Source organism: Phascolarctos cinereus, unplaced genomic scaffold (assembly GCF_003287225.1).
Source record: "Phascolarctos cinereus isolate Bilbo 61053 unplaced genomic scaffold, phaCin_HiC Scaffold_726;HRSCAF=1367, whole genome shotgun sequence".
Lineage (NCBI taxonomy): Eukaryota > Metazoa > Chordata > Mammalia > Diprotodontia > Phascolarctidae > Phascolarctos > Phascolarctos cinereus.
The window spans coordinates 388,976,720-388,999,279 of NW_027556098.1; the positions used below are offsets into that span (position 1 = coordinate 388,976,720).

General features: G+C 43.6%; 1 protein-coding gene across 4 annotated transcripts in view; it reads right to left on the minus strand.

The window, feature by feature from the left end:
* The window catches only part of TNFRSF8 (TNF receptor superfamily member 8), a 75,048-nt gene that overhangs the window by 42,790 nt on the left and 9,698 nt on the right, over nucleotides 1-22,560 (minus strand). For all 4 annotated transcript variants that reach the window (XM_020973652.2, XM_020973643.2, XM_020973636.2 and 1 more), the window contains exon 2: nucleotides 18,100-18,172. In XM_020973652.2, coding sequence (XP_020829311.1) covers nucleotides 18,100-18,172 — 73 coding nt within the window. The remainder of the gene's footprint in view (nucleotides 1-18,099; nucleotides 18,173-22,560) is intronic.

Genomic DNA, 22,560 nt, shown 5'->3' on the forward strand with positions numbered 1-22,560 from the left:
CCCATTCACAACACCCTGCTGCCCTGAACTTCTCCTGCTCCCCAATCCCTGTGCCTGAGTCTGTTAACAGCACCCACCCATCCCCATGGTCCCCCACCAGGTTAGTGATGGAGGGACCAGGGAATTGAAAGCAAGTCAATTTCTTTCTGATGCTGGGTGTGGTTAATGACCTAGCTGAGATAATACAGAAACCCAAGAGTCAAATCATAGTGGAGACAGGGCTCAGAGCCCTCTCCTGCTTTGGGATCTGGAAAAGTTTATTAGTAGAAGTTTTGGAGGATGGGATGGAGGAGAGGAGGAGCATGTTGGGAATTAGAAGATGAAATATCATAAGAATTCCGAGGAGGAAGAGATTGCTTCTGGCCAGGGCAATCAGGGAGGACTTCTTAGAAGAAGTGGCAATCTGAGTTGGGACTTGAAATCCATGCAAGATTTCAACAAGAACAATTTTTTTTTGGGGGGGGGGAAGGCAGGTGCATTCGAGGGAAAGAAATTATCTGTATGCAAAGGCAGGAAAGTACAGAAGCCTATGCACAGAAAAGCTCAATTTGTTTGTAGAGGACAAGCAAGAAATCCAGCTGTAGGGATTGGCATCGTGGCAGGATGTGACAGACCATTTTCCATTCTGTCACTTCAGTCTCTGTCACCCTTCTCAGAGAAGCGTGATGGCTAGAGAGCTAGTCTTGGATCCAGGAAGTCCTGAGTTCTGACATATACCGGCGGTGTGACGCTGGGCAAGTCACTTAAACACTCAAGGCCCCCAAGCAACCCTCTAGGTCTGTAACTTGCAGAGAAGATGCCAACTAGCATAGGTAGAGGGACTTCCCAGCTTCATGCCAATGAAATCAACAGATCTAGTCCCCATTCCAGTACTTAGCTCAGTGTCCTGGATGTCGTAAGCACTTAATAGGTTCAGGATGAATTTGATGGTATACGGATCCCTAAAGGCAGACTGACTTTCTTTTTTTCTACCAGAACTATGATTTCATTGGTGTAAGGAATTTCCAGTAAGGAAATCTCTTCTGCCAATCAATCAATTATCAGACATATATTAAGTACCTATTATACTAGACATTAGGGTAGAGAAGCAAGGCATTAACTAGCCCAGGGGATACAGAGACTAAAACAAAACACACACACACACACACAACACACACACACACAGACACATACATATACATATATATGTATTATATATAGTTGGATAAATGATTGTTAATTGGATGATTTTTAATTCATTCACTTATTAGAGGCAGCTAGGTGGGCAGTGGATAGAGCTCTGGGTCTAGAGTCAGGAAGACCTGAATTCAAACCTAGCCTCATACAGTTCTTAGCTATGTAATCCTGAGCAAACCACTTAACTTGTGTGCCTCAGTTTCCCTCACTGTAAAATGAGGATAATAACAACACCTATCTGACAAGGTTGTTCGAGGATCAAACAAGACAATATTTGTAAAACACTCAGCCTAGTGCCTGGCACATAGTAGGTGCTTAATAAATATTTGTTTCTTTTCTTCCTTCTACAATTTAGCCTCAGAGCACCGAGAAGTAAGGTGACTTGACCAGAGTCATGTAGCCAGGATGTGTTAGAGGCAGAATGTGAACCCAGGTCTTCTTGATACCAAGGTTAGTCACTATGCTCCCCTGTCTCTCTACCTAGCAAATTAAAACTAGCAATAGATACTCATTAAATGAATGAATGAGGCCTGGGATCTCTCCTTAGTTTTGTCAATGCTAAACCCTCCCTCCATCACTTCAAGACTCACCCCCTACAAGAGCCTCGAGTAGCTAGATTTCTAATCTTTGCATCTACCTCATAGTTTGCACATAGTAGGAGCTTAGAATTGGTGAATCAGCAGAGTCCTCCTTGGTAAACCCCACCCTACCCACTCACAGGACAGTATCGTTGTCAGGACAGTATAAGATACTATGTGAAAACACTTACAGTTTATACAGCTACTCAAATACAAGGTATCATTGATACAACCTGGATCAATTGAACAAACATTTATTAAGCACTTACTGTAGTAGACCATTTGCTATCCTGAGGGAGATAAAATTAGTTAAAACTCAATCCCTACTTTTGCAGAATTTACAGCCCAGCAGACAGATAAGCTACCAATACAGATAATTGAATAACATGATAAAGGTGGTGGTGTTCATTTGCGTACAACTCTTTGTGACTCCCATGGACCATCCTTGTCCATGGGGTTTTCTTGGCAAAGATACTGGAGTGGTTTGCCATTTCCTTCTCCAGTGTATCAAGGCAAACAGAGGTTAAGTGATTTGCCCAGGGTCACACAGCTAGTGAAGCTGGATTTGAACTCAGATCTTCCTGACTCCAGGCCTAGCACTCTAATCCACTGAGCCATCTAATAAGCATGTTAGGGAAGTGCAAAACAATGTGCCATGAGAGGTCTAAGAAGAAATCAGTTCATCAACAAACATTTATTAAGCTCCTACTGCATGCCAGGCATGGTGCCAGATGCTAGGCACATAAAAAAAAGTAAAATTACTGACCTTGGGGGAATCAGGGAAGGTGGTACTTGCATCCAACTTTAAAGTTAATCAGTTAGTCAACAAACGTTTATTATTACAACACAAGAAAGGGAGAGAGAACATTCCAAGCATATTCACTTCCTATGGGAGTCTTGCTAGATTCTAGAGCAGGGGTGAAGTTTGGATTTAGTCAAAGGGCTGCACTTGAGGACTAGAGCGTCATATGTGGCCTCAAGGCTGCAGGTTCTCCCACCTCTGTTCTAGAGGCAGCTAGGTGGTTCTGAGGACCAGATAGTGAACTGCCCCTCAGGTGAGTGTGCTGAGATGCCCTTGTCCAAAGACAGAGCAATGACTGATGTAACCACAGCTGCCAAGCATTGTGGTCCATCAACTCATCGACATGTGACTGTTTTTGGATTTTTAAAGTTTGTAACTTGATGAAAATATGAGTTAAATCAAATAACTATTTGGAAACCATGGGGAAATTTTATAAGGGACTGTTAGGCTAATTTTTGATAGAAAGATGGATTTCTTGAGTTCTACCTTATAATGATCATTGTTAGCAGCAGCAGCTGACATTTGTTAAGTCCTTATTGTGTGTTTGGTACTGTGCTAAATGCTGGGAATACAGAGAAAGGTAAAAACAGTCCCTGCTCTCAAGGAACTCACAGTGTAATGAAGGAGACAACATGCAAACAATTAAATACAAACTGATACATACAGGGAAAATTGAATATAATCTCAGAGGGAAGGAGCAAACATTGAGGGAGACCAGGAAAGGCCTCTTGAAGAAGGTGGGGTTTGAATGCAGTCTTGAAGGAGGCCAAAGGGTTATAGATAAATCACTAACCACCAGGAGGTTCTGATTGGGGGCATAAGAGGCTAATATGCCAGCAGAAGAAAAGTTAAGAAGCCAAGGAATGAGAGATAAACAGAGGATAAAAGATATGGGAGACTTCAGCATAGACAGCTGACTCTAGTGGCTTTGTTGGGAACCTGCTGATTGGGGGAGAGCCATTGCTTTGCTGGTTAGGTGAAAAAAGACTGGAAGTTCATTGGCTGAGAGCTGAATCCTACTCCTGTGTGAAACCTATGGGCAATTGCTTTTCAGCTACCATCTATAGCTGAGAAAAAGGAAATCTCTCAAGGGCACCTGTGTTGCCTTTTGCTTTCTCTGGTTTTAGAGAGAGAAACAGAGGGGGAAAATAGGTTTGCTTTGGCTGAGAGAAGACTCTTGGAGCTGATTGGACAAAGTGGAATCCCCTGTTATTTGCAGATCAGGGGAGCTTGGCAGTTCTTTACCTTAAGGAGAACTTTTGGCTTTTCAATGAGAGTGTAACACTTTTAGCAGCATCTTGTTAAGAGAAGCTGCAAGCAAAAAGAGCTAAAAGAGCTCATCACTGATTCATTAGCTTGATGACAATCAGAAGGGAAGCGGCTTTGGGTGGTGTAGATTGTTCCTGAAGGGAACAAGGACATCAAGGCCTGAAGTTCAGAGCTGTAGGTTGCCCTAAGAACACAGGTTTCTCTTCTCATGTGCCTTCCTGCAAAGTTTCTGAAAGTTTCTCTCCCCAACACGCTTCAAGAATTTGTAGGAGAATGTTACTCAGGTTCTCCAGAGTAATTGTTATGTTTGGTTATTCCTACTTTTGCCTTATCATTAAGTAAATGCTATATTTTTAATAGTTAATGCTCATCTTATTTGATTAACAAATGTTAAGTTCAGAATTTTTTAAAAAATTTTTTAAAGAAAAATTGCCAAAAAAATAATTAATGTTGTCAATAGTGACTGATTTTGTAGAAGTGGGAAACACCTAGTGGGTGCTCAGAAGCTAAAATAGTGAGTAATAGAACTGTCACCTCCCCACCCCCCCCACACACACCAGGGTTACCCCTAGTATTCTAAAAGACAGTTTTGAGTCATAAATACATGGTCGTGGCCCCTCTCTGGAAACACCAGATCTGTCAGCATGAATAAAGGCTCAATTAGCAAATTAACCTAGAGATTAAGGGTGAGGAGTGGATTGGGGGAAGGGCACACCACACCCAAAGTTATACATGTATTTACTTCCTGTCTATATATGTATATATGTGTGTGTGTATATCTATATGCCTATACCTATCTATAGCTATCTATCTTTTTTTTTTTGTGAGGCAATTGGGTGACTCACGAGAGTCACACAGCTAGTGAGTGTTATTTGAACTCAGGTCCTCCTGACTCCAGGGTCGGTGCTCTATCCACTGCGCCACCCAGCTGCCCCTATAGCTATCTATCTATAGCTATATCTATAAACTTATATGGTGTTTTCTCAGATTGAATGTAAGTTCTGAAGATAGGTATTGTTTAACTTTTGCCTTTATATTCTTAGCATCCAAAAAATGCCTTTCACATGGTAGCCACTTAATATGTGCTTACTTATTGACTGATTGATGTAAGTATTGGTGGATGAATTCTAAATGGTTAACTGCATATCATTATCTGAATAGCAGTTGATTGGCTTGGCTTTTCCTGTGTGAATCCTTAGGCTGAACTCTTTTGAGGAATTTAAGGATCTCACTTAGGAAGTTCTGCCTACAACATACTGGGGTTTGAAGTAATCAGCAGAATCACCTGCAAACAGGACTCTCTGAAGGACCTGATGATGCTTCTATCATTCAGACTTTGCTGGACAATTTCCACATAAATATATCTGGCATTTACTACATATGTCATGTACTGTATTTACTTTTTTTTATATTTACTATATACTCCATATACTATAAATGTGTATATAAATGCATATATGTGTATATACGGATATGTTTTTATATACTATGTGTATATGTGAAAGTATATATATACACATATATATACAAACACATATATACTTTACATGTGTATACATCCATACATTTATATATACATATATCCTTTATATACACTCACTCTATCTCACTTAGAATATTGCAAAATTGGTCTTCCTGGCCCAAGTTTCTCTCTACTCAAATCCATCTTCCGCATAGCTGACAAAGTGATTTTTCCTGAGGCCCAGGGAGCCCATAGAGTGTCAGAGCTGGGAGGGACCTCGGCTTGGGCAGTTACAGAATAGAATCAACTACAGAATGGAATCAAATAGAAAATAGAAAATCAATATTTGATTTTCTCAAATAGAAAGATAAGAAGTAACAGTCTATATCCCTGATAAGCTTATGATCTATCAATACTAATAGTTCACACATCAATCCATGATTTCATTTGAACTCCTAATAATCTTTTAAAATAGTAGGAAAAGGAAACGGGGGAGGGGGCGGGGCAGAGCCAAGATGGCGGCGTGAAAGCAGTGACTTGCTTGAGCTCTCCCCCAAATCCCTCCAAATACCTGTAAAAAAAAATGGCTCTAAACAAATTCTAAGGCAGCAGAACTCACAGAAAGACAGAGTAAAACAAATTTCCAGCCCAAGACAGTCTGGATGGTTGATCAGAAAGGTATATCATGCCGGAAGGGAAGAGGAGCGCAGTTCGGCATGGGCACACAGGCTGCAATGAACCTGGAGCAGGCCTCAGAGGACTGAATCACAGGCAGCTGTGGTGGTTTCCAGACTCCTCAATCCACAAACGCTGAAGACAACTTAGAAGGTCAGTGGGAAAAGTCTGTTTCTGTGGTGCTGAGAGAGGAGCTAGGTCAGAGCCAGCTCCAAAGCACAGAGTACATAGCACAGGCGCTGGCCCACAGACTGAGGGGGAATCCAGTGGCTGATCAGAGGGGGACTGCAGGGATCTCTTTGCCAGTGCTAAGGCAGGAATCTCTTGCTTTGCCCGTGTTTGGATCTGGGTCACAGTTCTAGGTGGTGGTCCTGGGGTGAGGAGGAGCGCTGGTGAGGTAGAGCTTGTAGTGGCTGTAGAGAAGAAACCCTCCTCACAGGTCCAAGAGAGAAAAGACTGCTTGTGTGTGGCCGGTTACTCAAAGACCAGAGCACAGGCCAGGAAAAGAGTAAACACCTCGACCCTTATCATACCACCTTGGAAGAACTGAAAATTTACAGGTCCCTAGAAGTATCTCTGTAAATAGCTGTACAACCCCCCGAAGCTTGGGACAGTACATTCTCCACATTGGAAGCAGACTCTTACCTTAACAAAGAGATTAAAACTCAAGTAGTTAGCTGGGATCATGAGCAAACCTCGAAAAAAAGTCAGACTATTTATCTCACTTTGGTGACAAAGAAGATCAAAACATACAACCAGAAGAAGACAACAAAGTCAAAGCTCCCACATCCAAAGCCTCCAAGAAAAATATCAAATCCATTCCAGGCCTTGGAAGAGCTCAAAAGGGATTTTGAGAAGCAAGTAAGAGAAGCAGAGGAAAAACTGGGAAGAGAAATGAAAGTGATGCAAGAAAATCATGAAAAACAAGTCAACAGCTTGCTAAAGGAGACCCAAAAAATACTGAAGAAAATAACACCTTAAAAAATAGCCTAACCCAAATGGCAAAAGAGGTCCAAAAAGCCAATGAGGAGAAGAATGCCCTAAAAAGCAAAATTGGCCAAATGGAAAAGGAAGTCCAAAAGCTTACTGAAGAAAATACTTCCTTAAAAATTAGAATAGAGCAATTGGAAGATAGTGACTTTATGAGAAATCAAGACACAGTAGAACAAATCCAAAAGAATGAAAAATTAGAAAACAATGTGAAATATCTCATTGGAAAAACAACTGACCTGGAAAATAGATCCAGGAGAGAGAATTTAAAAATTATTGGACTATCTGAAAGCCATGATCAAAAAAAGAGCCTAGACATCATCTTTCAAGAAATTATCAAGGAAAACTGCCCTGATATTTTAGAACCAGAGGGCAAAATAGAAATTGAAAGAATCCACCGATCTCCTGAAAGAGATCCCAAAGGAAAACTCCTAGGAATACTGTAGCCAAATTCCAGAGTTCCCAGGTCAAGGAGAAAATATTACAAGCAGCCAGAAAGAAACAATTCAAGTATGTGGAAACACAATCAGGATAACACAAGATTTAGCAGCTTCTACATTAAGGGACTGCAGGGCATGGAATATAATATTCTGGAGGGCAAAGGAGATAGGATTACAACCAAGAATCACCTACCCAGCAAAACTGAGTATAATCCTTCAGGGGAAAAAATGGTCATTCAGTGAAATAGAGGACTTTCAAGCATTCTTGATGAAAAGACCAGAGCTGAATAGAAAATTTGACTTTCAAATACAAGACTCAAGTGGAACATGAAGAGGTAAACAGGAAAGAGAAATCATAAGAGACTTATTAAGGCTGAACTGTTTACATTCCTGCATGGAAAGATGATATTTATAACTCATGAGACCTTTGTCAGTATTAGGGTAGTGGAGGGGAAAAAATTATATGTATGTATGTATGAGATAGATAGATAGATAGATAGATAGATAGATAGATAGAGATAGATAGATAGATAGAGGCACAGGGTGAGTTGAAGATGAAGGGGTGATATCTGGAGAATAAAATTAAGGGGTGAGAGAGGATTATACTAGGAGAAGGGAAAGGGAGAGGTAGAATGGGGTACATTATCTTGCACAAAACAAGAAAAGGTTCTTACAGTGGAGGGGAAACAGGGGAAGGTGAGAGGAAATGAGGGAATCTTATTCTCATAGGATTTAGCTTAAGGAGGGAATACCATACACTCAATTGGGTATGGAAATCTGTCTTACCCTACAGGAAAAGGGGAGGAAGGGGACAAGGGAGCAGGGGGATGATAGAGAGAAGGGCAGATTGGGAAAGAGGGTAATCAGAAGGAAGTACTTCTGAGGAGGGACAGGGTCAAAAGAAAGAATAGAAAAGATGGGGGTGGGGCAGGATAGGATTAAGGGAAATAGAGTTAGTTTTTCACAACATGTCTACTATGGAAGTGTTTTGCATAACTGCACCTGTATAGCCTGTATTGAGTTGCTTGACTTTTCAATGAGGGTGGGGGGGGGGGCGCGGGACGAAGGGAGAAAGTTTGGAACCTGGAGTTTTAGAAACACATGTTTAAAAAAAATGTTTCTACATGCAGCTGGGAAATAAGAAATACAGGAAATGAGGTACAGAAATCTATCCTGCCCTACAGGAAAATGAAGGGGAAGGGGATAAGAGAAGGGGGGGGAGAAGAAGGGAGGGCAGACTGGGGGAAAGGGTACTCAGAATGAATGCCATCTTGGGGTGGGAGGAGGGGCAAGATGGGGAGAAAACTTGGAATTCAAAATCTTGTGGAAGTAAATGTTGAAAACTAAAAATAAATAAATTTATATAGAAAAAAAGAGATTAAGGAAACAGTAAAAAATAAAATAAAATAAAATAGTAGGAAAAGTATAACTACTACCACTACTACCACCACCACTACCACTACTACTACCACCACCATCACCACCACCACTGCTACTACTAAGTAACTACTACTACTACTTATTACTGTTCAGGAAAGTGAAGATCAGAGAGCCTCTAGTAGAACATATCAGGGACTGGCACATGTATAGAGTATCTCTGCTGAAATTTCTCACATGGAACAGGCTGGGAAGCCTGTGTCCAGGACAGTCATGATGACCTGAATGGGAATGCCTTTGATAGATTTTTGAGCATGTGTAGATATTCTGTAACTGGTTAGAGTCACCTAGTCACATGGTGAGGAGAAACCTTTTCAATTGGCTAAGCAGCCACAACATTAGGGGTCTTCAAAAGGCTCTAGCTGTCTAGCTGACCAGAGTCTTGGCCATTCTCTTTGGCTGCTCTCTTGGTCATTCTCTGCTTTGGTTTATCTTCATTAATGGCATGTCATGAGAGACAATGTTATAAGAGGAGAAACCTTGGACTGACTCTCTCTCTGTCTCTGTCTCTCTCTCTCCTGTCTCTGTGTCTCTGTCTCTGTTTCTCTCTCTTCTCTCTCTTTGTCTTTCTCTCAGTCTCTATCTCTCCATCTCTGTGTCTCTCTCCCTCTGGCTCACATACAGCCCTGTGAAAATAGGACTAGGCACTTTGTCTTGACATTGATTCTTTCATTTTAAGGGAAGGAGAGTAATCAGGAGACTCTAAGCTTGTATGTTTCCAAAGGTGAGGAAAGCAATCCTCCAGGAGTCCAGGACTCCCAGTGGTCCAGGTCACAGCCAGCTCAGAACTGATGTCCTGAGGATGGAGAAATTTCACTGAGCCCAGGAGGCTGCAGGAGGCATTTGGATAGTAACTTGATGGGACCAAGGCAACCTGGAAAGTGTGCTTAAGAGTGAATCTACTCTTCCTAGAGATGGAGATAGTATAGGGGAAAGTGTGCCCTGAAATGTTATAGAGAAATGTTTATATTTCTGTTCTTGTGATATCTGAAGTAAATTTCCCTGTATAAACGTTACTGGAATGCTAGTTAGGCACCTAACAGTGGGGACATAACTGGCATGGACTTAAGCAGATAGTCCACCCCTAAGGGGGAGATGCACCCAGTCAGTCAAACATTTATTAAGCACCTACTGTGTGCCTGGCACTGTGCTGAGTGCTAGGCAGATAAAGAAAGGCAAAACAAACAAATGAAAAATAGTCCCTGCTCTCAAAGAGCTCACAGTCAAATTCAGAAAATGACCAGCAGACAGCTATGTACAAACTAGCTAGACAAGATAAACTGGAGATAATCCACAGAGAAAAGGCACTGGCATCTTGCAGAAGGTAGGATTTTAGCTGAGACTTGAAGGAAGCCAGGAGGCAGAGATGCATAGGGAGAGAGCTCCCACCAGTGAAAAGGCCCGAGGTCAGGAAATGGAGTATTATCTGTGAGAAACAGCAAGGAAGCCGGTGGATCAAAGATTATGTTTGTGGGGGTAGGGATGGGTAAGGAATACCAGAAAGGTAGGAAGCAGTCAGGTTATGGATGGCTTGGATTTCATATTTGATCCTGGAGGCAAAAGGAGTCATTGGAACATATTAAATAGGGGGTGGCATGGTCAAATCTGTACTTTAGGAATGAATTAACAATGAAAACCTACCTGAATGGCTTCAGATAGGTTATTATTGTTCATCAATTTGACAGATTAATAGAGGATGGACTGGAGTGAGTAGAAACTTGCGGCAGGAAGACCAGCCAGCAGGCTATTGCAATAGTCCAGGCATGAGGGGATGGGGACCTGTAGGAAAGCAGTGGCAGTGGCAGTGGTAGGGGAGAGAAGGAGCGGTATGGGAGATATGTTATGAAGGTAAAATCAACAGGACTTGGCAACTGGTTGCATATTGGAGGGTAAGAGAGTAAGGAGCTGAGAATGACACTTAGGTTGCAAGTCTCGTTATTGGGGAAATGGTGGTACCTTCCACCAAAAGAGGGGAATTAGGAAAAGGGAAGAGCTTAGGGGGAAAGAAAAATGAGTTCCGTTTTGGACACATTGAGTTTGAGATGTCTCCAGGATGTCTGATTCAAGACGCTCAATAGGAGGTCATTTTTTGTTGTTTGTCCTTCATTTTCTAAGAGGATCATGACATCAGGGGGCAATGTCTTGACTCATGCATGAATTGGATTTAAGTGAAGCAGAGTCGCACAAAGTTGTCAACTTCACTATCTCTTCTAGAGTCATTAGAGTAGTAGGACAAAAATCAAGACAACTGGAAATGGCCTGGTATGCAGTGGATGACCTTGGCATCTTTGATATCTGACCAAGCTCTAAACACTCCATAGTTCTTGCTTCAGTCACTTTCATGGCTGTTGGAACAAATTGTTCTCATCCCCCCATTCCACCAGGGAAAGTCTTCACATTCTTAGGGTAAACATCCCCCTACCTCACCAGCAGGTTTGAGGCTGTTGCCTACCTCTCAATCTGGTTTAGCCTGTCTGCCAAGATGGTTTACTAGGGTGTCGCCACTGAGCATGCTTCACCTTCTTGGAGCCACAGGTGAGAGTTGGGTAACATGTGGACAGCAAAGATGGATGAGCAGCCTTGAGAAGGGCTTGGCAACCCCTCACACCAGAGGTGTTACTCCTCCCTGAACACCCCATCTACCTCGTATCGGAGGGCAGTAGAGAAGTTAGAGCTGTATATGTAGATTTGAGAATTATCAGCATAGAGAAGGTCATCTAATCCATGCAAGCTGCTGAGATCACCAAGTGAAATAGCAAAGAGGGAGAAAGGAAGAGGAACTGGGAAGGGGCTTTGGGGGATATCCACATTTAGCAGGTATGACTTGGATAAAGATCCAGTCAAGGACCCCGAGGGGCAGTCACATAGATAGGAGGAGAGCTAGGAGAGAGTGCTGTCATAAAAACCTAGAGAGAAGAGAATATCAAGGAGAAGAGGGTAATTGATAGTATCAAAGGCTACAGAGACCTCAAGAAGGATGAAGATTGAGAAAAGACCATTGGATTTGGCAACTAAGAGAGTTGTAACTTTGGAGAGAGTAGTTCCAGTTGAGTGATCAATGTTTAGAAACCATACTGTAGAGAGTTAAGAAGACAGTGAGAGGAAAGGAAGTAGAGACACTAAATGTAGATGGTCTTCTCAAAGAGTTTAGCCACAGAAAGGAAGAGAAATATGGAATGACAGCAGGACAGATTAAGTGAAGGCTTCTTTTTTGAGGACAGAGAAGACATAGGCATGTTTATAGGCAGTAGGGAAGCAATCAGTAGACAGGGAGAGATTGAACTGAGAGAGTGAGGATGACAGAGGTGGGATATCTACTGGAGAAAAAAGGGTAGATCATGATCCTTGGAAAGGGGAAGGACCACCTGTTATGTGAGACAGCAGTGGAGGAAACAGTAGCATCTGAGTGATGTGAGATGAGGAGGAGGGAAGAAGAGGGATCTTACGTCAAATGGCCTCAATTTTTTTTTTCTCTAGCAAGATTCTCAGCTGAAAGAATGGATGGAGGGAGAGCCATGGGAGATTTGAAAAGAGATGAAAAGGTTAGAAAGAGCTGCCATGGTGAATGGAATAGTTAGTCAATTAAGGAGGTAGAAAAAGGCTAAAAGGTTAGTGAGGGCCATTTGAGTTATGTAAAAAATTAGTAGTGTACTCAATCAGAATGATTTCATTTTTTTCTCTACTTTCTTTTAGCAGCACATGTGTAGAAACAAAGACAGTGAATAGTGAAAGTAATCCAGGACTGAAACTTGGTAGGGTACCATTTTTGGTAGAATAAAGGGTCAAGGGAATTTAGAAAGATGATATAGTAGAATTGAACTAGTTCACCAAGGGATCAAGATGGGGAAAGGAGGGGGGTGTATCCAGTTCAAGGGTAACAGCATGGGAAAGAAATGAAGGGTATAGGGTTTGAAAGTCATGGTGAGGACAAAGAACAGATTTGGGAATTAAATGGAAAAGAGAGAGATAGAATGACAACAGATTGTGATCAGATAAAGAAATTTCAGAGTTCACGAACACAGAAATGGTGCATTTGTAAATGATGGGGAGATGAAGGGTATGACCATCTCTGTGTGGGGTATCTGGGGTATCATGGGCAATGAGTAAGTAAACGAGGACATTCGAGGGAGTATAATTATGTATTAATTGAGGAAGGAAAGAGAGTGTCCTAGACATCCAATAGACAACAGCCATAAGAATCTAGATTGGTAGATCCGGATTAAATGAAACTCACAGGAAGAGAATTTACTAGAATGACAATGGAAGAGGGGGAGCCTGAAAATGGCAATGGGGCACAAGGAATGTTCCAACTCCCCCACCACTGCTGGTGAACTGGGGGCTATGAGTGAAAGTGCATCAAGTGATGGAAAGGGAGGCCAGCGAGACTGTCATCAGAAGGGAACCAGGTCTCAGTGAGGGCAAGAATATGGATGGAGTGAAAAAGGAAAAGATGTAAGAGGAGAGCAAGTTTGTTACCTGGGATGGACAGCCTTAGAGTGGGGGCATTGGAGAGCTTGGGTAAAGAGGGAAAGAAATAAGGAAATAGCCAGTGGAGTCCTAAGAATGGGATTTGAATGATGGCAGATGGGGGTCCAGAATCACTGGGATAGGGGAAGAGGTATGTCAATCATTGAGGAATGAGTTCAGATAGGTTATCATTGTTCATAGAGCGTCAGCCTGGGGGTAATGTTGTTCTAGGGTGTCAGGCAGCAGGGGGTAGCTGGAAGGTGTGGGGAGTGGGTGCTGAGGGTCAGGCAAGCCAACTGCTATGTAGTCTGAGTGATGGAAGAAAGTAACTATAGGCCAGCTAGGTGGCACAGTGGATGGAACACTGGGCTTGGAGTCATGAAGACATGAGTTCAAATCCAGCCTCAGACACTTACCAGCTGTGTTACCCTGGGCAAATCACCTGATCACTCCCTGCCTCAGTTTCCTTATCTGTAAAACAGGGGTAATAATAGCACCTCCCTCCTAGGGATGTTCTGAGGATAAAATGAGACAATAATTATAAAGTGCTTGGCACAGTGCCTGGCACTTGGTAAGCACTATGTAAATGTTAGCTATTGTCATCATCATCATCATCATCATCATCACCATCATCCTCCTCCTCCAAGAGCCGCCTTGAGAGGCCAGGAAACCCTCCATGGCAGGTGTAAGCAAACCCATTGCTTTGGAAGACTGTGGTGAGAGTGCTAGAAAGTCTTCCTGACCAGCAGGCTGCTGTGGAGAGAGTGCAGAAGCACCCACAGTCAGCTTGACTCTGGAATGGTGATCCCAGAGTACACTGGCTACCCCGGGAATAAGAGGCTGTCTAGTCAGACTCCCTTAACTTTACAGATGACAGGCCCAGAGGAGTTCGAGGAACTTACTTGCCTAAGATCTCACAGGCAACAAGTGGCATAAGCATGATTTGAACTCAGACCCTTTGCTTCTAGCTCCAATGATCTTTCCACGGTACCAGAAACTCTCTAGAGAATTTCCAGGAGGACCTGAATATCCATGATACACCTTCACCTTGAATGAATACCAATAAATAAATAATTAAATAATTAAATAAATAAATGACTGGAGGGGAAAAAAACCCCCCAAAACATTAAGTATCTACTATGTTTCAGGCACTGTACTAAATACTGAAGAGAAAAAAAAAACAATCCCTGCCCTCAAGGAGCTTCAACTTTAATAGGGGGAAACAGCCTATATGGGGAGTGGCGTAGAAAGGAGGGAGCAGCGTTTGGGTCAGGGAAGCTCCAGGGAAGTGAGGAGAGCCCCAGGAGAGCTGACTAACACCCTTTTTCGAGCTAGGTATGGCAGCATTGCATGGTTTGTGGTTCTAGCACAGGGAAAGCAGGAGCAGTGACAGACAACATGCAGAAATTAACCGAAATTACAACCTGAAAGCCTTCAGACCAAGATGAGCTGGTGTTCTTCTATCGTCACACACACAATGATTGCCCAGCTCAGGACCCTAACCCCCAGTGGGTGCTCCGTGGATACTGGTTGAACTGAATTGAATTGCATTTAAAAGTCATGCAGAATACAAACTGTGAGAGGGCCTCTCAAACTGGAAGGACTTCTAGAGAGAGCCTATAATCGACCTTGTTAAGTGCCTTGGGGTTCCTTACAAGGAGACTAGACAGTGAATGAATTTTTTCAAAGACTCATAGAAGCAGACATTGGGAGGGCCCTGAAGGCAATCAATCAGTTAATAAATATTTATTAAATTCCTACTATGTTCCAAGTGCATAAAAAGAGGGAAAAGACAATCCCTGCCCTCAAGGAGCTTACAATCCAACATCTTAATATGCACCTAAATAGTGACAGCTCGCATTTACATAGAGTTTTAAAGTTTACACATTATTTTACAACTTTGTGAGGGTGGGGTTGTTATTAATAATAATAAAAACAATAATAAGTAGGATCTTTAGCTAAGATTTGCAAAGAGCTTTACATATGTCCTCTCATACAATCCTCATAACAACCCTGGGAAGTAGTGCTATTATTATCCCCCATTTTGCAAATAAGGAAACTGAGTCTGAGAGAGGTTTGCATGTTGTCTTCCCTGTTGGCTCCTCGAGAGCAGAGATTATCTTTTGCTTTTCTTTGTATACCCAGAGTTTAGCACAATGCCTGGCCCACAGTACACACTTAATAAATGCTAGTTGACTGACTGACTAATACATTTAGCAAACTGACCTCAGGTCTTCCTGTCTGCCCATCTCATGTCCTAGACACAACACCACCTTCAGAATCCCCACTTACATCACCCTTTAACGTGGTTATTCTGCCCACCTCCACTTGAAGCCCACGCCTAGAAGAGGTGAGGAAGAACCCGATATCTCTCCAGGTAGCCTTTCTACTTTGGGAGAGCCTGCATCGTTAGGAAGTTTTTTTCCCTGACATCTGGCCTAAATGGGCCTTTCCATGACTTTCATTCACTGCTCCAAGTTTTGCACTCTGAGACCAAAGAGAAGTCTAACGCCGCCCCCTTCCAGTCCTTTAAAGACTTGAGGCTAGGGGCAGCTAGGTGGTGCAGTGGATAGAGCACCGGCCCTGAAGTCAGGAGGACCTGAGTTCAAATCTGGCCTCAGACACATAACACTTACTAGCTGTGTGACCCTGGGCAAGTCACTTAACCCCAATTGCCAAAAAAACAAAGACGTGAGGTTAGCACTCATCTCTCTCTGCCCTACTCTTACCCTGCCTTCTCTTTTCCAGGCTAAACACTGACATTTTCTTCAGCTGTCCCTTAAATGGCATGAACTCAAGGCTTTGCACCATTTTGCAAGTCCTCCTTTGGATACCCTCCTGTTTCTCAGTCATTCCTAAACTAGGGTTCCCAGAACTGAGCACAACTTTGAGGCCTTGGCTACTCGGGGAGACCCTCGAGTGAGGCATGGTGTATGCTGGTGACCTGTGATCTGCATCACTGGAGGGAAAGCCCACAATGAAACCAGAGATCTTTTGAAATACTGACGTGTGTTGATACGATCTGTCTTATCTCCAAGGATCACATTGTCTGTCCTTAGAGGGCAGAGACCATTGGAGGGTTGGTTGGAGGGGTTTTTTCTCTACTCCACAGAAGATAACCCTAAGTACCTAGAGTCCTAGAACATCCCATAAATGCTTGTTTACTAAAATACAGGGTACACTACTACTTTGTACTTCCACTGTGTCCACTGTCTTGCCATCTAGAAAATGGGCCAATGACCATCACACACTCATTAAATTGGCATTGACGTTATGATAGGGTTTTGAATAGCAAGAGACACTCATGAAGTCCAAGTTCCCCAGTTTACACAGGAGGAAACAGAAGCACAGCCCAAAAAGGGGAAGTGACTTGCCCAGACTTACATAGTTAGCAGGCACCAGAGCTGGGATTTGAACCCAGGGCCTCTGACTCCACATGGGTATTCTTTCCATTCTGCAACACAGCCTCTCATTGAATGGCTGCCATGCCCAATGCACTAGGCAGGAGGAGGGAGATACGGAGCCTTAAAACTGACAGCAATTACACAGCTCTTCAGGATTTGCAAAGTACTTTGCAAATACTAGCACTTTTTATCATCACAACAACCCTAGGAGGTAGGTGCTACTATTATCCTAATTTTACAGATGGGGAAACTGAGGCAGACAGTTGTTAAGTGAATTACCCGGGTCACACAGCTAGTCTAAGAGGTAGGGGTTATTATTATCACCTACCTAAGGTCATATCTGACCTTCAGGTCTTCCAGATTCATTGGACCACCCAGCTGCCTCTATACAGGTACAGAACACATCACTTCCCCCTCTCCCATCAACCCAAACCTGCCTCTCCTCTTAAGTCACCTATCTAATTGAAGGAAATGAGGATGGTTAATCTGGAGAAGAGAAGGTTGAAGGCATGAGTTGGCTTCAAGTATCTGAAGTGCTCTCCCATAGGGATTAGACTGCTTCTGCTTGGCCTCAAAAAGAGGAAATAGGAGATCAAATTTAGGCTTGGTGTCAGGAAAAAGTTTCTAATCCCTAGAGCTTTCTGAAAGTGGAAAGCACTGCCTCAAGAGGGAGTGAGTTCCCTGTCACTGGGTTTTAAGCAGAGTCTGAATGACCACTTGCCAGCTGTCTCTACTCCTACCTCATCCTAGCAGGCCCCACAAAGCCATAATGGGGATATGTTTAACAAAATAAATAAAAATACAATGCAACGTAATGTTAATTTGTGGTTTTCTGACTCTTATCTATGGCCCTCATTTCTATTTGAGTTTGACATCACTGGTCTATAGGAAATCTACACTTGCTGATCCTATCCTTCTGGCTCCAAAACACTTGTCCAGAGTTATCTGCATCATGCTTCCCATTCGAGTGTCTCTGTATTAGCCAGTCTGGACTGCTCACCATTCCTGGTAGCTCCCCCTGACTCATGCATTTGTGTGATCTCGTCGCCATTGGTGGAACTGATTCCAGCCTCCTGAGACCCTCAAAGGCCACTTCTCTCTTGAAGTTTCGTTCAGTTTAAAGCCACTGCCCCATCCTCACCTTGTTTGGAAGGCCCTGCCAGCTCCAGAAGTCTAGGACTAGACGTAGGATTGGAGAAGTTTTTGAGTTCAGAGAAAGGAGGACATACAAAGCTTCCCTCTGGACATCAGTGGGATGAACTCAATATGCTCCTGCCCCATCTGGTCAGGCCTTCTCAGTGCATCCTGCATCTCCCAGACACTCAGGGGCTAGGGACCAGGACTCCCCAGGGAAGGCATCTTCCTGGCTGCTCCCACCTGTGTGGTGTTCCTTCCTTACCTGAGAGGCAGAGGTAGCAGCAACTCCCAGAAGACTCATTGTAGTAGAAGCCGGGTTCACACAGGTCTTGTTTCTGGGGGGACGGACATAGGGAGAGAGGGTTAGGCAGAGCAGGCCAATGGAGTTTGAGAACTGCCAAATCAAGTCAAGTCAAAGAGCACGTATCAAGTGCTTCCTGTGTGCCCAGCATTGTGCTAAGTGCTGGGGACACAAAGAACACAGTCCCTGCCCCCAAGCTCACAGTCTGATGGGGGAAACACCATGCAGACAACTGTGTAGGAAGAGATATATACAGTAAGACAGGAAGACAATCTTAGAGGGAAAGAACTGGAGGGGGGGTTGGGGTTGGGGTTAGGGTTAGGGGCCTCAGGGCCCCAGGTTCCCCACCCCTGCCATATCTCATTTTTATCTCACAACAATTGAGTTATTGCTCTCATTTTACACATGGAAAATCAGAGAGATTAGTTGAATTGCCCAGAGTCACAGAACTGGTGAATGTCTATGGCAGGATTTGGGCCCAGGTCTTACTGACTCTGAGTCCAGTATTCAATCCACTTGGCCCCATGATGAGGATGGTGGAGTGCAGCGGATGGCTCAGGGTATACTGGGAGGAGACCTCTTCTGTTGGTCCTTTCCTAGATCCCCAGCCATTTGGTCCTTTGGCATGTCTCGTAAGTACAAGTCAGCCAGATGAGGGGAAGAGGCATCTCCCCTGCTGAGAGAAAGAAGTGAGTCTAAAAGAGTATCTGAAAGGCAGGGGGAACTTTGGAGCTCAAGGCTGGCACTTCATCTCCTTGCGTCAGCCACAATCACTGTCCAAATGAGTTCTGGTTTCCTTTTCAGCTAGTATGGGGGAACCATCTTAAGCTAACCCAGCACACAAAAAGACCCCAGGTCATCCTGTACTTCACCCACCCTGCACTGGGATTTTCCACCCCAATATTAAGTTTATCAAGGAGCTTGGACTCTGAGAACTCAGGTCAGCTTTAAGAGAGGACCAGCAAACATGACCTCAGCCCCAGGCAACCCCACTGCCTTGATATATGAAGCCTGAAATGAATATGGGGAAAATTTGCTCTCCCCTGAGAACCTAATGCTGGGTTTCCCCTCCTAGCCTGTCTGCTTACATATAGATTATTCTTATCTCACTCAGCAAAATCTCCCAAGGAGTAGACCAGCAAAAGGACCAACCCAGGGGGCTATCTCACAGACTTGTAGATAACCACTTTCCCAAAAAATTATCACTGGGTTCCACTCCCCAAAAGCCAGGCTCTGTACACCACTAGCTTCCCTTCCTTACTCTATCTGCCTCTCCTTCTAGGGGAGGGTATGGATACCTCCCTCAATAATTCAATTTAATAAATATATACTAATTGCCTACCATGTCCAAGGTACCTTCCCTGGGTGGTCCTTAGCCATTCCTTTCTTGGTATGGTGTGGGGGGAGGGAGAGGAAGGCACTGGATTTGGGATCAAAGGGCCTCAGACACTAACTCTATAACCCTGGTTATAGCCTCTCTGAATCTCAGGTTCCTCCTTTGCAAAATGAAGAGGGTAGAATCAATACTATCCAAGGCTGGTTCCAGCTCTCAATCTGTGATCCTACCCAGACCAAACCACTTCATTTTAAAGATATTTCAGAAAGTGGATTGACGTGTTCAAAGACATTGATGTGTTCAGGAGGCTAGCTAGTAAGGAAGGGAGGCAGGTCCTCTGATGGCACAGACAATGCTCTTTCCATTATGGCCCACTGTCTCTAAAGCCCCTACAACTCTACAATTGTGAGGCTAATTCACTACATCCTGAGTCAGTCCACTCCACTTTGGAATAGTTAGGAAGCTTTTCCTGACGTCAAGCCTTAATGCACCTCCGTGAAACTTCCACTCATTGATTTTAATTCTGCCTTGTGTGGCCAGCCAGAACAAAGCTATTCCCTCTTCTAAGTCACAGCTCTCATCTCTTCCCCAAGCTAAACATTCTTCAGATGATTTTCATATGGCATGACCTTGAGAGTTGTCTTGGGCACTGAAAGACTAAGGGCCACACACACAGCCAGGATGTGTCAGAGGCAGGATTTGAACCCATGGCTTCCTGGCTCTGAGGTCAACTCTTGATACACTAGAGCACAAATCTACAGACCCTGAACTATCATAGTTGTTGTCTGGATACCCTCATGCTTCTCAATGTCTTTCCTAAAATATGGTGTCCAGAGTGGAACACACTACTCAAAGTGTTGTCAGAGGTACAAGAGATATAGGTGAGGGGAAAGAAAGAAAGAAAGAAAGAAAGAAAGAAAGAAAGAAAGAAAGAAAGAAGAAGAAAGAAAGAAAGAAGAAAGAAGAAAGAAAGAAAGAAAGAAAGAAAGAAAGAAAGAAAGAAAGAAAGAAAGAAAAGAAAGAAGGAAAGAAAGGAAGAAAGAAAGAAGAAAGAAAGAAAGAAAGAAAGAAAGAAAGAAAGAAAGAAAGAAAGAAAGAAAGAAAAAAGGAAGGAAGGAAGGAAGGAAGAAGGAAGGAAGGAAGGAAGAAAGAAAGAAAGAAAGAAGAAAGAAAGAAAGAAAGAAAGAAAGAAAGAAAGAAAGAAAGAAAGAGAAAGAACAAGGCATACTCATGTAAAACTAGTTAACTGATGATATATGGGTGCATCCATGGTCCAAAGCTAAGGATGCTAAAGAATGGGAAACCATGGAAAGGCCCCTGCAAGCACTCTGCATCCCACTAGAGGGAGCTCATCTGCCAACTTTAAGGCGGCTGCCCTGGACCACTGAAAGACCCTTGGAAACCCTGGTGACCATGAATTCAGTGAAAAGAGGGCCTCCACGGACTTGCAGGTTTAGAACTGAGATCAGATCCTCTAGTCCAACCTTCTCGATTTACAGAAGAGGAGACTGGCCCAGAGAAGGGAAGCAACTCAGCCAAGGCCACACAGCAAATTAGTAGCAGGCTCAGGACTAGAATCCAGGTCTCCTGACTCCCTTGTCCCATTGCACCTCCCCTTTCCCAGCCTGCAATGGTTTCTGCAAATAACCCAACCCCAGCTTCCAGCAGGCAGGATCTCCTGGCCGCAGCATGCCTACTGTTGCACCCCTTCCCTCTCCAACCTGGCTAGCTCTGTCTGTCCAGATGAACCTCAGATCGCTGGCCTGAGAAGAAGTTGAGCCTCAAGCCCTAGGGAGGGAAGGGAAAGCTCTCAGAGAAGCGAAATCCTTCAAGAAGGCCTGCTTTGGTCTGCACTCCTGCCTACCCTCTCTTCCTCTTCAAATCCCAGGGTTCTGGAGTCTCTGAAGCATTTCAATCTACCAGAAGTTGATGCCTAATCTCTTGGCTTTAGGCAACATTACAGAAAAGGTGCTGACCTACATTGGTGGAGGGAATCCTCTCATCCGGGAGTTCTAGATACCAATGGAATCATGGATCTAGTCTCTTTCCAGCATTTTGTTTCTCTTCATTTATGTACACTAGAGGGCAGGGACCATTTTCATTTTAATTTTTGTGTGCCCAGAACAGGCACTTAAATTCCTACTCATTGATTTCTTTAAAGCCTCTGTAATAGAATCAAATCTTTTAAGCCTTAGCTGGAAGCTGCTTTGCATCACAGCTGGGGACTCCTCCTTCCCTCCCCTCCCCCACACCGCCATTGAATGGAAACTCCTTGAAAGAAGGCAGGTAACATAGCTCTTTGAACTTCCAGCGCTCAACACCGTGTCTGGCCCCATAATTCCATGGACCTACAGATGTGGACACTAACACCCTCCCTTCAATGACCCAGATCACAATTCATCCACATCTCCTAATCTTATGTGCCTCTTGTCCATACCTAACACATTAATCAGGAGCTGGAAGGAACCTCAGAGGTCATCAAGCCCAACTCCCTCATTTTTACAGATGAGGAAACTAAGGCAAACAGAGGTGAAGTGGCTCACCCAAAGTCACATAGCTGGTAAGTGTCAGAGGCAGCATTTGAACCCAGGTCTCTTTGGCTCCAGGCCCAGAGCTCTATTCACTGCACCAATTTTCTCTTTGTTTGGACTTCTCCTCTGTCCCCATCACACTATACTTTGCATTATACTTACTTGTTTAAGAAACCAAACAGCTGGAGACAGCATGGACACATTGTCCATTCCATGGTCCTCCCAGCAGTAGACTATAAGCTCCTCGGGGGTAGGCACTGTGTTGGTTTTTTACCTTTGTAGGTATGGTACCTCACACAGCACTTTGAAGCTTCTAATAAATGTCTATTGAATGAGTAGGTATGAGCAAGACTCTGTAAATAGCTGCTGTTCTCAGGACTAACATTCCAATTCAAGAAATACCTAAACATAGACTTAGGGCTCAAAGAAACCTTAGAAGTCATTGAGTCCAACCCCCTCATTTTACAGAATAGACGACTGAGGCTCAGAGAGGTCAAATGATTTTCTCAGAGTCATATTGCTAGTAAGAGTCTGAAATGAACCTCAGGGACTCCC